The sequence below is a fragment of the Pelophylax lessonae genome (genome assembly GCF_965119305.1).
Source record: "Pelophylax lessonae genome assembly, chromosome: 4".
Classification (NCBI taxonomy): domain Eukaryota; kingdom Metazoa; phylum Chordata; class Amphibia; order Anura; family Ranidae; genus Pelophylax; species Pelophylax lessonae.
The window spans coordinates 53,939,796-53,953,079 of NC_138771.1; the positions used below are offsets into that span (position 1 = coordinate 53,939,796).

A 13,284-nucleotide genomic window follows, 5' to 3' on the forward strand; every position below is an offset into this window, starting at 1 on the left:
ACTGTACTGAGAAAAATATAAAATTGTCAACCAGCATTTTCAGAAAGAGGCCTAAACACCACCTAACATATTTCTACCAGGCACATCTCTGCAATACATGCACATATGATAGATGCATAGCCAAGGGTAAGTTAGATGCATTACATGCACATAAAATCTTTGTCGCTTTACAAAATTGCTACAAGAATATAAAAATACCCGATGATCTGCAAGAAGTCCAGCAAGCTTCTAATGTCGGACAGACACTGACATTCTAATCAGTTTTTGGCTTGCCTGGCTATATTCTACAAAAACACCTCCTCCTTACATTATTGAGATGAGGAGAGAGGGGAGTGTTATGTCACCCAGAATAGAAGAACTGGGCAGGGCTTACAATTCTAGTTGGGAGTTCAGTGTTATCAGACAATGTGCAAAAAAAAAAAAAAAATCCAGATAACTTCGAGCACTGCAATGTAACCATGGTAACATTATATTACTCTGGTCCCAGTGTGTTAAGAAAAAAAAAAAAAAAAAAACTGTAAATAAAATTAATGTAAAAAAAAAAAAGAAAAAATTGGATTTTTGACTTAACGTAAAATCCATTTCTCTGATTTTCATTGATGGACACAGCTCCTGATCTTCATAACCATTGAATGTTACTGCCCCCTACATGAGTAGGACACTAGGCACAAAAAGGATCTGGTTACGCCTATGGGCAGACCCAGGGGTATACTCCCTCTCCCTGCTATATAGGTAGTTTTGTTACAAGCAGTGTCAGAAGAATTACAACTCCACAGAGAGGTGGGTGCTGTGTCTGTCAATGAACATCAGAGAAATGGATTTTACGGTAAGTAAAAAAAATGGATTTTTGTAAAATCTTACCGTAAAATCCTTTTCTCTTAGCTCATTGACAGACGTAGTCCTCGGTGATACAGCACCTTCGGGTTATGTTGCCTCCACAGGAGTAGGACTAGACAGGAAATAAAATGCTCTGGCCACACCCTAGGGGCAGTCCCCGAGGGTATATCCTCTTTCTCTCTCTGCCACAGCAAATCAGTTATGTCACAAAAGCAGTGTTTAGAGAATTTAACCCAACCCAACTCAAAAACAGAGGGGCGGGTACTACGTCTGTCAATGAGCTAAGAGAAAAGGATTTTACGGTAAGATTTTACAAAAATCCATTTTTCTCTATCGCTCATTGACAGACGTAGTCCTCGGTGATACAGCACCTTCGGGACGTCCCAGAGCAGTATCACAAATGAGGGGTGGGAAAATGGAAATCAAATCCAAATCTAGAAGGCCCAACCGGTGCCAACTAGAAGTTTACAATGCTCATCCTTAATGATGAGACTCAACAAAAAAAAATTTTCAACAGAAAAAAACCCTCGAGGTAGACCACCGGTCTCCTCAAATTGCGGCCTGCAGCACTTTGCGGCCAAAAGAGGCATCCGCCGATGCCATCACATCAATTTTATAAAATTTTGTAAAGGTATGTACCGACGACCAGGTGGCCGCCTTACATACCTGGACCACTGACGCCTGATGGCGAAAGGCCCAGGAAGTACTGAGCGCTCGAGTGGAGTGCGCCCTAACAGGGAACGGAGGACTCTGACCCTTAATAGAATAAGCCTGTACCACCGTCTGTCTAATCCATTTGGCAATAGTCGCGGCAGATGCAGGCAACCCCTTTCTGGGGCCATCCGTGATCACAAAAAGTGAATCCGTCTTACGGAATGATTCCGTAGCTTTCAGGTATACCCTGATTGCCCGAACCACATCCAAGGAATGCAACGCATGTTCCCGATGATGATTGGGCTGAGGACACAAGGAAGGTAGTACAATATCTTCATTCAGATGAAAATCTGAAACCACCTTAGGAAGAAAGGATGGCTTAGGATGAAGTACTACCTTATCCCTATGAATCACTAGGTATGGGGACTGGCATGATAATGCAGCCAGTTCTGACACCCTGCGAGCAGAAGTGATAGCCACCAAGAAGGCCACCTTCTGGGATAAAGTAAGCAAGGGAATCTCCCTGATGTTTTCAAAGGGAGGTTTCTGTAGAACCCACAAAACTAAATTAAGATCCCAGGGCGGTAAGGGCGCGCGGACTGGTGGAGCCAGGTGCCACACCCCCTGGATAAAATTCCGCACCAAGGACTTGGTAGCTAAAGGTTTCTGAAAGAAGATTGCTAATGCTGAAACTTGACCCTTGATGGTGCTCAAGGCTAGTTTCTGCTCAACCCCTTTTTGCAAAAAGGCCAATATTCGAGTCACCGAATAGGTACGTGGAGGAAATCCTAAAGATTCGCACCACGCAATATAAGTCTTCCATGTGTGATAATAGACCTTGCTGGAAGTCGCTTTCCTTGCTTTAATAAGGGTAGGAATGACTGAAGCTGACAACCCTCTGTCCTTCAGTACTTGGGTCTCAATGGCCAGGCCCTTAAAACCAGCGACTGTAAAGCACGATGGTAGATTGGTCCTTGAGACCACAGACACTCCCTGAGACGAAGTTCCCACGGAACGTCTGCGACTAGCATGTCCAAGTCGGCCAGGCCGGCTTGACGAGGCCAGCCTAGAATTTCTAGGACCACTGGCGCTGACTGGATCTGAACCAGGCGTCCCTAGAGCTATCTGGCCCCGACCATCCGAGAAAGTCTGGTCGTTTTCTGTTCCCACACATTTATCAGATACCTGATTCCTATTAGGAACGGTGATCTTTTCTGGTTGAACCTCAGGGACCGAAGTCACCCGGCTAGAGGCTTCTTGGTCTGTCTGGTCAACCAGATCCGATTCCTGTGGGGAATAGAGACTAATCTTAGGAAAAGGTAAAGGAAAAGATCTATTCAGGGAACGGTGACTACCGCTCCCTGTAGTACTTAAATGTTGGAAGGGAAGAATAGCACCGGTAGTAGTAGTCGATGCTCGATCTAATGTCCTGAATACCGGTGAAAACGTCCCCCCACCCTCAACCCGGGTGGGGGCGCACCTTCAGGCTGTGTAATCCTTTGCTTCGGGTTTGGCTGAGTCGGTCCTCTGTTTGTCCGACCAGCCTTTCTTGAACCCTCCTGGAGGAGTCTTGCCTTTCCCGCTTGTTCCAGCCGGGCGTACGAACCCTTAATGGGCGGTAAAGAAAGGTCCTCGCTTGTTGCGAGGTCCCTTAGCTTTAGCAGCCTGTGGCAAGAAAGTGCTCTTGCCCCCAGTGGCGTCCTTAATAATTTCATCTAGGGTGGCCCCAAATAGGCGATTCCCCTGAAAGGGGAGATTCGTCAAGGTCTTTTTGGAACCTAGGTCAGCTGACCAGCATTTTAACCACAGCACACGTCTGAGGATTACCGCTGACATAGATGCATGCCCTAATAGGGGGGTAGCATCCAAGGCTGCGTCACAGACAAACTGTAGCCCTTGTATAATCTGTTCCATCAAATCAGATGTTCCCTGGGGGATATCTTTTCCCCTTAGGTCTTGGCGTACCAATCTCGCCCATTCCGTTAGTGTCTGGGAAACTAGACCAATAACAATTACTGGTCTAAATGCTGACCCTATCAGGGAGAAGATAGTGCGGGACTCCGCTTCCATCTTTCGATCCACCGGATCCTTAAAGGACGAAGCGTCCTCCACTGGGATAACCGTGGCTTTATTCAGCCTGGAAATAGGTGGATCCACCACTGGTGGTACCGTCCATTTCTTAATGATGGATTCCTCAAACGGATAGCGTCTAGCAATACGCTTGGAAATAGTAAAGGTACGCTTAGAATGCTCCCATTCTCCTTTAATTTTATTACCAAAACACTTGGGTACAGGAAAAACCTTGACCGTTTTAATGGGCTTGTTAGTACCAAAGGGAATCTCTGTTTCAGTTGCCTCTGCTGGTGAAACCTCAAGTCTTAAGGTTTCCCGCACCGCCACAACTAGTGCGTCCACCAATGCTTCTTCCTGAATTATAGCGGGAGAAAGAACGTCCTCCTCACTGTCTGAGGGAGCTTTACCTGAGATAACAGCCCTTGCAGAGGGACCTGCAGCTGCAGTGACCATCTCTGAATCTGAGTCAGAGGTGTCAGATAATATAGGGGTAGGTGGGGGTCGCTTTCTTGACCCCCGTCCCTGACAGGCTGCCTCCACCCGAGCCACCAAAGACTCCAAAACTGCTGTAAATGCATCCATACTCTGTGCACCGGCGGGTCCCGTGGCCCCCTCGAGGGAAACAGGTGGGGGTATTTGTGTGGCAGGGTCCATGATTATTCCAGTAATTTCCCGGAAAATACAATTCAAATTTAAATAAAAAACTTTTTTTTTTTTTTTTCAGACCCCCAGCGCCACAAAAGCCCCTCAGTGTTACCTGCTAGGGATCCCTATCAATCGAGAGAGAGAGAGAGAGAGATAGACCCCCAGGCTCACCACTTGATGCTCAGAGTTCACTGCAACAGGTTACAGCGCTGTGTTCACAAACAGGAAGTCTTTTGGCTGGCTGCCCAGGAAGAAGGGAGGCGGCTCCGCCCCTTTGCACGCCTTCCGGCGCCTCCCCTAGCTCCACGAGGTGTTTGGATCACCTCAAACATGGCCGCCCCCATGCTGGAGACACGAGGCTACGCCAAAATGGCGGCCTCGTGCGAACTAGCAAACAATGGCGGCGGTTAGTACCGAATAGCGGCGTGACTGCAGAGCATCACAACACCTTCTCTACATGGGGATTTAGCCTGGTCAGCGGTACCGGCCCTGGCGGACCGCATGGCCGTTCGGAAGGCCTGCTATCGCTGGAGACTTGACTAGGAAAGCAGTCTACATGTCCGTGGCTACTGACTGGTAGGATACTTATATTATCACAGTAAGATACCCATACTGCCACTAATTACAATCTTTTTTAACATGTTTACAATTAGATTGTCAGCTCCCAAACCAAGCCTCCTGGCTTTTTGCACATAAAATCACACTCAAAGTAGGGGGATCTGTGCCATGTTATAGGATAGAGGGGAACTCATCCTTACCATACAGAGAGGGGCCCGCGTTCACCACAAGACCCGTCAGGGGAAAAGGGGGAACATGCTACTCACCATACCGGAACCAGGCGGGCACCAACTCCTGACAGTACCCCTCTCCACCGGGGCGGGAGGGCTGTCGACCAATACGGACGCCGTGACTCATGGTCCTTGGCGTTTCAGCGAGACGTTTAACTCGCGGGGTCAGTCCCTCCAGTGGGACTATGTCGCGGCCGACCCCGCGCGGAGCTATGGCCTGCAGGCGCTCGTAGGCTGAACTGGGGTAACCACCGGATCTCAACATCCAGCCCGTCGCCCAGTTCAGCTTTCTTGCTTGAAGATCTCACAGGAACACTGGAGAAAAAAGCGGTCTAAAAAAAATCTTTTTAAGAAAAAAATCCTGCCAGGACCGAAGATCCCAGCAAGGTATCTAGGTCCTTACTCCTGACTAGACAGAAAAAAAACTGATTTGCTGTGGCAGAGAGAGAGAGGATATACCCTCGGGGACTGCCCCTAGGGTGTGGCCAGAGCATTTTATTTCCTGTCTAGTCCTACTCCTGTGGAGGCAACATAACCCGAAGGTGCTATATCACCGAGGACTACGTCTGTCAATGAGCGATAGAGAAATCCCATTTTCTCTTTCGTTCATTGACGGACACAGCTCCTGATCTTCATAACCATTGGGATGTCCCAAAGCAGTGTTAAACATGAGGGGTGGGAACAGCAAAAAAATTACCCAGGTAAAACATGAGCCAACCAGGCAACAGGAGCTCAACCAAAACAACTGGAGCCCACCTGAATAAAAAAAATACACCCTCAAAGAGGATCAAGTCCTCTAAACAGCAGCCTGCAAAAATTGCAGACAAAAGAAGCATCCGGAAATACCAACACATCCACTTTATAGAACTTTGTGAAAGTGTGCACAGATGACCAGATGGCCGCCTTGAAAACCTGCGTCACTGACGCCTGATGACGGAAGGCCCAGGAGGCACTGAGTGCCCGAGTGTTCCTTGACAGGGAAAGGAGGAACCTGACCCTTGATGGAAAAGGCCTGAATCACAGTCGGTCTGATCCATCTGGAAATGGTTGCAGAGGAAGCAGACAACCCTTTCCAAGGCCCATCCGTGAGCACAAATTAGTCTAAATTCCTGAAAAAGACTCTGTAGTTGCAAGGTACACCCTAATTTCCCGGACCACATCGAAGGCATGCAAGGCAATTTCCTTCGGATGTTTCGGCCTGGGACACAGGGAAGGCAACACAATGTCGTCATTCAAATAAAAATCAGAGACAACTTTTGGGAGGAATGACGGACAGGGGCGAAGAACCAACTTATCTCTGTGAATCACCAAGTAAGGTGAGCGACAGGATACCGCTGCCAATTCCAGTACCATGCGCACAGAAGTGATAGCCACCAAACATGCCACCTTCTGAGACAGCGTAAGCAAGGGAATCTAGTGAAGATTCTCAAAAGGAGGCTTCTTGAGGACCAAAAGCACCAAATTGAGGTCCCAAGGCAGCAATGGGAACCGGACTGGAGAAACCAAATGTCTGAGAACCTAAAGAAAGGTATGCACCAGAGAGTGTGTGGCCAAGGGTCATTGGAAGAAGACCCCCAAAGCCGACAACTGGCCCTTGATGGTACTCGAGGCCAATTTCTGTTCTTACCAGGTGACCGGAATCCCTACTAACTCAATCCTGCGTAGAAGTCTTGGCAGAAGCTTGAGAGGAGGGAAGGCGTAAATCAGACGATACTGACCCCAAAGGGGCACCAGAGCATCTGTGGAGTCTGCCAGAGGATCCCGTGACCGAGCCACAAGCCTCTGCACCTTTCTATTGAGCCGAGACACCTTTCTGATGCCCCACCGAAGACACAACTGATGAAACACCTCCGGATGAAGGGACCACTCCCCTTGGTCCAACGCCTAATGACTGAGGTAATCTGCCTGCCAGTTTTCCACCCCGAGAATGTATACGGCAGAGAGGACACTTTTTGTGCCCCCTTGGTGATGGACATAAGCCACGGCCGTGGCATTGTCCAATTGAATGTGCACTGGACATCCCTTAAGACGACCTGTCCAATGGTCCAGGAACAGTCTGATCGCTCGGAGTTCCAAGACATTTATCGGTAGTCTGGACTCTTCCATCGTTCAGATCCCCTGAGCAGAATTTTTTGTGGAGTACGCCTCCCCAGCTGGACAGGCTGGCTTCATGGTGACCACTGTCCAATACAAGGGGAGGAAGGATTTGCTAGCCGAAACGCTAGAGAATGAAGCCACCATATCAGGGACTCCTTCATTCCCCGGCTCAGCAGGAGCTGATTGTCCAGAGGCATGACCATCTGCTGGACAGCAGGAGACCAATTGCATCCTTCAATTTCTGGAGTTGGTCCAGAGGAAGGAGCACTCTGGCTAAGGCCGAGTACAGAGTTAGAGTCAGATCCAGATAGTCCAGCTTTGTGGACTGAACAAAACCAGACTTCTGAAAATTCAGAATCAAGCCGAACTCCTTCAGAGTTTGTCTGGCGATTTCCAGGTTTTCTACCAGAGCAGTAGGGAACTACGCTTGCAGCAGGAGGTTGTCCACGTAGCACAGGGGCTAACACTTTAGTTAAGACCCGAGGAGCTGAGGCAAGACCAAAGGCCACAAACGGATAATGCTCCTCTCCCACAGCAAAGCAGAGGAAGCGCCAGTGAACGGCATATATTGGAATGTGAAGTAAGCATCCTCAATGTTGATAGAAGTAAGAAAATCTTGATGCAGGGATGCCACAACAGTGCGATTTGACTCCATCCTGAACTACTGCACCCACACAAAACAGTTCAGAGCCTTGAGGTCCAGGATTGGACGCACCTTGCCTTCCTTCTTGGGAACAGTAAACAGGTTTGAGTGAAAACCCTAAAAACGTTCCAGGCCTTGTACAGCCCCAAACAGACCCTGTAAATTGTCCGGGAACCGACACAAGTTGGAAGGAAAGAACCTTGCCAGGGGACAAGTGTGAAACTCGATCTTGTAGCCGGAGCGAACAACTTTGTGGACCCACTTGTCTTGTACCAGGGAAGTCCACAGATCCAGGAACCAACAAAGACGTCCCCCCACCCCCGATACGGATGCTTTAGGAGCCTTGTCTGTGGGTCTTGAGAAGCCCGCTCTTGACTTGCCAGACCAAGTTTGTTTGGATCCTCCAGAAGAGGCCCTGAAAGGCTTCGAGCCCTTGTCAGTCGACCCTGAAGGATGAAAAAACTTCTTATGAGCCGAGGAGGGCCTACGTCTACGACGAGGTTCCTTGCCCTTAGTAGCCTGCAGAAGAAAAGTACTCTTTCCCATTGTGAGACCTTTAATGATGTCATCCAGGGTAGCCCCAAACAGGCGATCCCCTTGAAAGGGGAGATCAGCCAAGGCCTTTTTAGAAGTCTAATCCGCAGACCAGCATTTAAGCCTAAAGACACACCGAAGGACCGTTGTGGAAACAGAGAACCGAGTCACTAGGGGAGCCGTATCCAAAGATGCATCACAGATAAACTGCAGCCCCTGGACCAGCTGGTCTGCCAGCTCAGCAAAGGAAGGGGGGAGCTGTTCTCCCTCTAGGTCACGGCTTAAAAGCTTAGACAACTCGGTCAGAGTTTGCGACACTAGGGCAACGGTGAATACCGGGCTCGGTGCCGAACCAGCCAAAGTGTACATATTGTGGGCCACAGCCTTCGCCCTCCTGTCAGCTGGATCCATAAAGGCCGGGGACTCTTCAACCGGAATTATGGTTGCCTTGTTCAATCTAGAAATTGGAGGGTCCACCACCAGTGGAACAGTCCACTTCTTAATAAAGGACTCCTCATAGGAGTAACAGCGCATACTCAGACTGGTCTGAGGTGGTAAGCGGGGTCCCCCAAGGCTCAGTCTTGGGACCAACCTTGTTCAATTTATTCATAAACAGCATTGAGGACGGGATCAGTAGTTCGTTATCAGTTTTTGCAGATGACACAAAATTGGCCAGGGCAATAACTACACAGCATGAAGCAGATATCCTACAGAATGACCTGGACAAAATTACGGAGTGGGCAACGACATGGGAAATGAGGTTTAACGTGGAGAAGTGTAAGGTTTTGCACTTGGGGACTAAAAACATAAAAACACAATACACGTTAGGAGGGGAACCCTTGGGATCTGGGAGTCTTGGTTGATGATAGATTAGGCAACAGCATGCAATGTCAAGCGGCAGCTTCCAAAGCCAACAGAATATTAGCATGCATAAAGAAAGGGATGTATTCCAGAGATAAGACTATAATCCTTCCACTTTATAAAACTCTGGTCCGACCGCATCTGGAGTATTCTGTCCAGTTCTGGTCGCCAGTCCTCAGGAGGGATGTGTTGGAGCTGGAGAAAGTCCAGAGAAGGGCAACTAAACTAATTAGGGGATTGGAGGACCTTGATTATGAGGAGCATCTGCAATCGCTTGATTTATTCTCCCTGGAGAAGAGACGTCTGAGAGGGGACATGATAGCAATTTATAAATATCTTAATGGGGATCTCAGCTTAGAAAAAAAGCTGTTCATTCGAAGGAATTGCATGAGGACTCGAGGACATACAATGCAATTAGAGGAGAAGCGTTTTAACCTCAGGCAACGTGGGGGGTTCTTTACTGTTAGGGCTACAAGATTGTGGAATTGTCTACCACAAGAGGTGGTTTCTGCAGGTAGTATGGTGACTTTCAAAAGACTCTTAGACTTGCATCTCAAGGATCAGGAGATTAAAGGCTATGTTAGAGTATTACAGTCACACACACCTACACAGGTTGAACTGGATGGACTATTGTCTTTATTCAACCTCACCAACTATGTAACGCCTAGTAAATCGCTTCGGAATCCCCAAGGGAATGCTTTGGTTGTCCCCAATCTTTAGCGACAATTCTGTCAAAATAGGCGGGGAAAGGAAACACCTTTGCCGCTCTGGATGGCTTGTGAGTGGCCTCCATCGCAGCTGCGTCCATCTTCAAGGTCTCATGCACAGATACATGTCCACCAGCGCCTTTTTTGCGGTTGCAAATGTGGAGGAATAATCCTCATTATCTGAGGATTCCGGGCGCGTGGTCGCAGACCCGGCAGGGTAACCCACGTCCACGGCAGCCAAATCTGATTTAGGATCTGATGAGGCAGGGGGGGCTTTTTGCATGCCCGCCGCCTGAAAACCACCTCCACCCGGAACACAAAGGACTCCAGGACCAACGTCAGTGCATCGATGGTTGGTTGGGACCCGGAGGGCCCCGCAGCCATAGAGAGGGGGTCAGTTGGGGAGATGTGCGCCAAAGACTCCATGAGTCTCCAAGGGGATCCCACAAAAAGTGTAACACACTACAAAGGGACAACCCCCACTGCGCTGGCAGCACCACCTGGTCCCCAGGCAAAAGCACTAAGTTATCCCCAGCAGAGAGGGACAGAACCCCACCAGATTCCCCACCCAGCAGAAACAGACACCTGCAGCCACCATGATAGTCAGCACTCCACTCATGGACAGACCAGGCAGCACCGGGGGCCCTGGCAGGAGCCTCCACCAGGTACAACCCCCCCCCCCCCCCCGCATAGACGATCCTCCGCCTGCCAGCAGCGCAGCCCCTCTGCCCCCATCACCAGCACAACGCCCTGGACCAGACCACCCACACAGCCCCAGCATAAGTGGAGTGGGGGGGGGGGGGTAGGATGGGGGACAGATGAAAGGGGGGTGCCTGACGGAAGGAGGGGAAACCAAGGGTCCAACCGTCCCAAGGATGGGGGTCCCAACGTCCATCCCAAAACCCTCCAGGGGAAGAGGGAAAACAGCTACTCACCATACCAAGAACCAGGTGGGCGCACCCCTCCAGACAGAAACCTTTGCCATCGAAATGGGGGGCTGTTGGCCAGGAGGAACGATGCGACTTAGGCCGAGACCCGGTCGTATGCGACCTCACGAGGCGTTAAACTTGCAGGCCAGCCCCTGTCCAGTGGGGCTATGTCACGGCCAACCTAGCATGGAGCTGAGGGCTGCGCGCCCTCTCTGGCTAGACAGGGGTGACCACTGGATCTATATTATCCAGCCCGTCGCGCATTCCGTCAGTTGATTGTAGATTTCACAGGAAAAAAAAAAGGATACAAAAATCTCTATCTAAAAAAATTTGCCAGGACCAGAGATCCCAGCAAGGAACTAAGTCTTTACTCCTGACTAGGCAGAAAAAAAACCTATAGTACCTATAGCAGGGCGAGGGAGTATGCCCCCTGGAACTGCCCATAGGCGTAGCCAGATTTTTTTTCTGCCAAGTGTCCTACTCCTGTAGGGGGGCAGGGTTATGAAGATCAGGAGCGGTGTCCGTCAATGAACGAAAGAGAAAATTATAATTTTTTTTTTTCCATACGATCACCAGTCAGTGTCCCTGATCACTGCCACACCAGTTAGGAGATGACGCTGTACTGCACTGGTGACAGTATGTAAAAAAAAATAAAAAAATTAAATTTCTTAATTTTCCAAAACATTATGACAAATTACAACTTTATAAAACCAGCCATGCCTCTTACTAAATACAATGGACGGTCAACTTTCCAAAAAGGGGTAATTTGGGGGCTAATTTCTACTGTCCTGGCATTTTAGGGCAACAAGAAATGAGATTTCATCAGTACATAAGGATTGATTAACTTTCTCTGAATACTAAATAATTTACACTGATTTGGTTTATTTTACCAAAGAAACGTAGTAGAATACATTTTGGGCTAAATTCATGAAGAACAATTATTTGCTTAATTTTATGACAGAAACAAAGAAAAACTTGTTTTTTCCAAGATTTTCAGTCTTTTTTCATTTATTTACCAAAGAATAAAAAACCCAGTGGTGAATAAATACCATCAAAAGAAAGCTTCATTTGTGTGAACAAAATGATAAAAATTTAGTTTGGTTACAGTGTTGCATGACCGCGCAATTGTCATTCAAAGTGCAACAGCGCTGAAAGCTGAAAATTGGCCTGGGCAGGAAGGGGGTAAAAGTGCCCGGTATTGAAGTGGTTAAATGCTAATTCAACACAGTTCTAACCTCAATTAAATTGTATTCAGTACAGTCTGCGGCAGGGCCATACATATATACACTCCATTCTCGGCATTCTTTGACGTACTATTCCATGGAGCAGCCTTGGCTGTAGCCTATTCAGCGGAACATTTACCTTGTCAAAATATTTACAGAGGAGAGCCCGGGTTTCGGAGGAGGACAGATAACTCAGCTTTGCCATGAGGTTCATTTCACACTGGGAGAGCAGACTAGCTGAGGCTCGAAGAACTCGCTGCCTGCGTGTTATAGATTCATTCTTGTATTCAATTGCTGCATCAAGAGCTTCTATTGCCTCATCCAACTGGAACAGGATCCTCTCTTCCTGAAAAGGGAAAAAAAATTATTATATTAATAATATTTATAACTCAAAGCTGAAACTGATTTTTAACCCAGATTTAGTCATCGTTTAACCATAGATGTTGCTCCATGACAAGTCTTTAATATATTGATGTCACTGTGCAGATGGAGACAAATGACCATACCTAAAGCAACCTAATTCTGCCACTGTCTGGCTATTTACAGCAAAGTAAGAGTTTAACTGTATAGCAAGCATAGTCTGGGGCCTATAACCCTGAATGCCTCTTCACTGCTCTTTTTACCTGGCAGAGCCCTGTCCCCCTAAAATCGCTGTCTAACTTGGGATCATACACAAAGATTACACAAGCTAAGGACTTACCTATAACAGCAGTCAGGCATCAAACGCTAAACTGTGAGAAAGCATGTAAAAGTACTTGCACACAGTTAGGTAGATATAAGAGCTGAACGATTCTGGATAAAATGAGAATCACAATTTTTTTGCTTAGAATAAAGATCACAATTCTCTGCGTAACATCTTTTACATTATACAAAAAAATTTAAATATATATATATATATATATATATATATATATATATATATATACATACATACATACACACATACACACATACACACACACTCAGTAAACCCCCGCTGCATCGCGGTTCAGTTTTTGCGGTCCCGGTATATTGCGGGTTTTTTTTGTAATGTTTTTTTACTATATAAATCATTAACCACTTTACCCCCAGCCACTGTGCTGCTACTGCGGCACAGTGGCTCGTTCCCGTCCAGCGACGTAGACCTACGTCGCTGGACTCCTCCCCCTGTAGGCGGCGCTCGCGCGCCGCCGGAGGCGTGCTCCCGCTGTTTTCATTCACAGCGGGAGTCGGGCCAGGGGAGGAGCGGCGGCGATCGCCGCTGCTCTGCCCCGATCGCCGGGGAATCGAGTGAGGAGATCCGCCCGCTTGTGT

At 48.1% G+C, this 13,284-nt stretch overlaps 1 protein-coding gene across 2 annotated transcripts in view; it reads right to left on the reverse strand.

The window, feature by feature from the left end:
- The window catches only part of KIF7 (kinesin family member 7), a 107,617-nt gene that overhangs the window by 14,741 nt on the left and 79,592 nt on the right, over positions 1–13,284 (reverse strand). For both annotated transcript variants that reach the window (XM_082253215.1, XM_082253214.1), the window contains exon 16: positions 12,131–12,337. In XM_082253215.1, the coding sequence (XP_082109341.1) occupies positions 12,131–12,337 (207 nt within the window). The remainder of the gene's footprint in view (positions 1–12,130; positions 12,338–13,284) is intronic.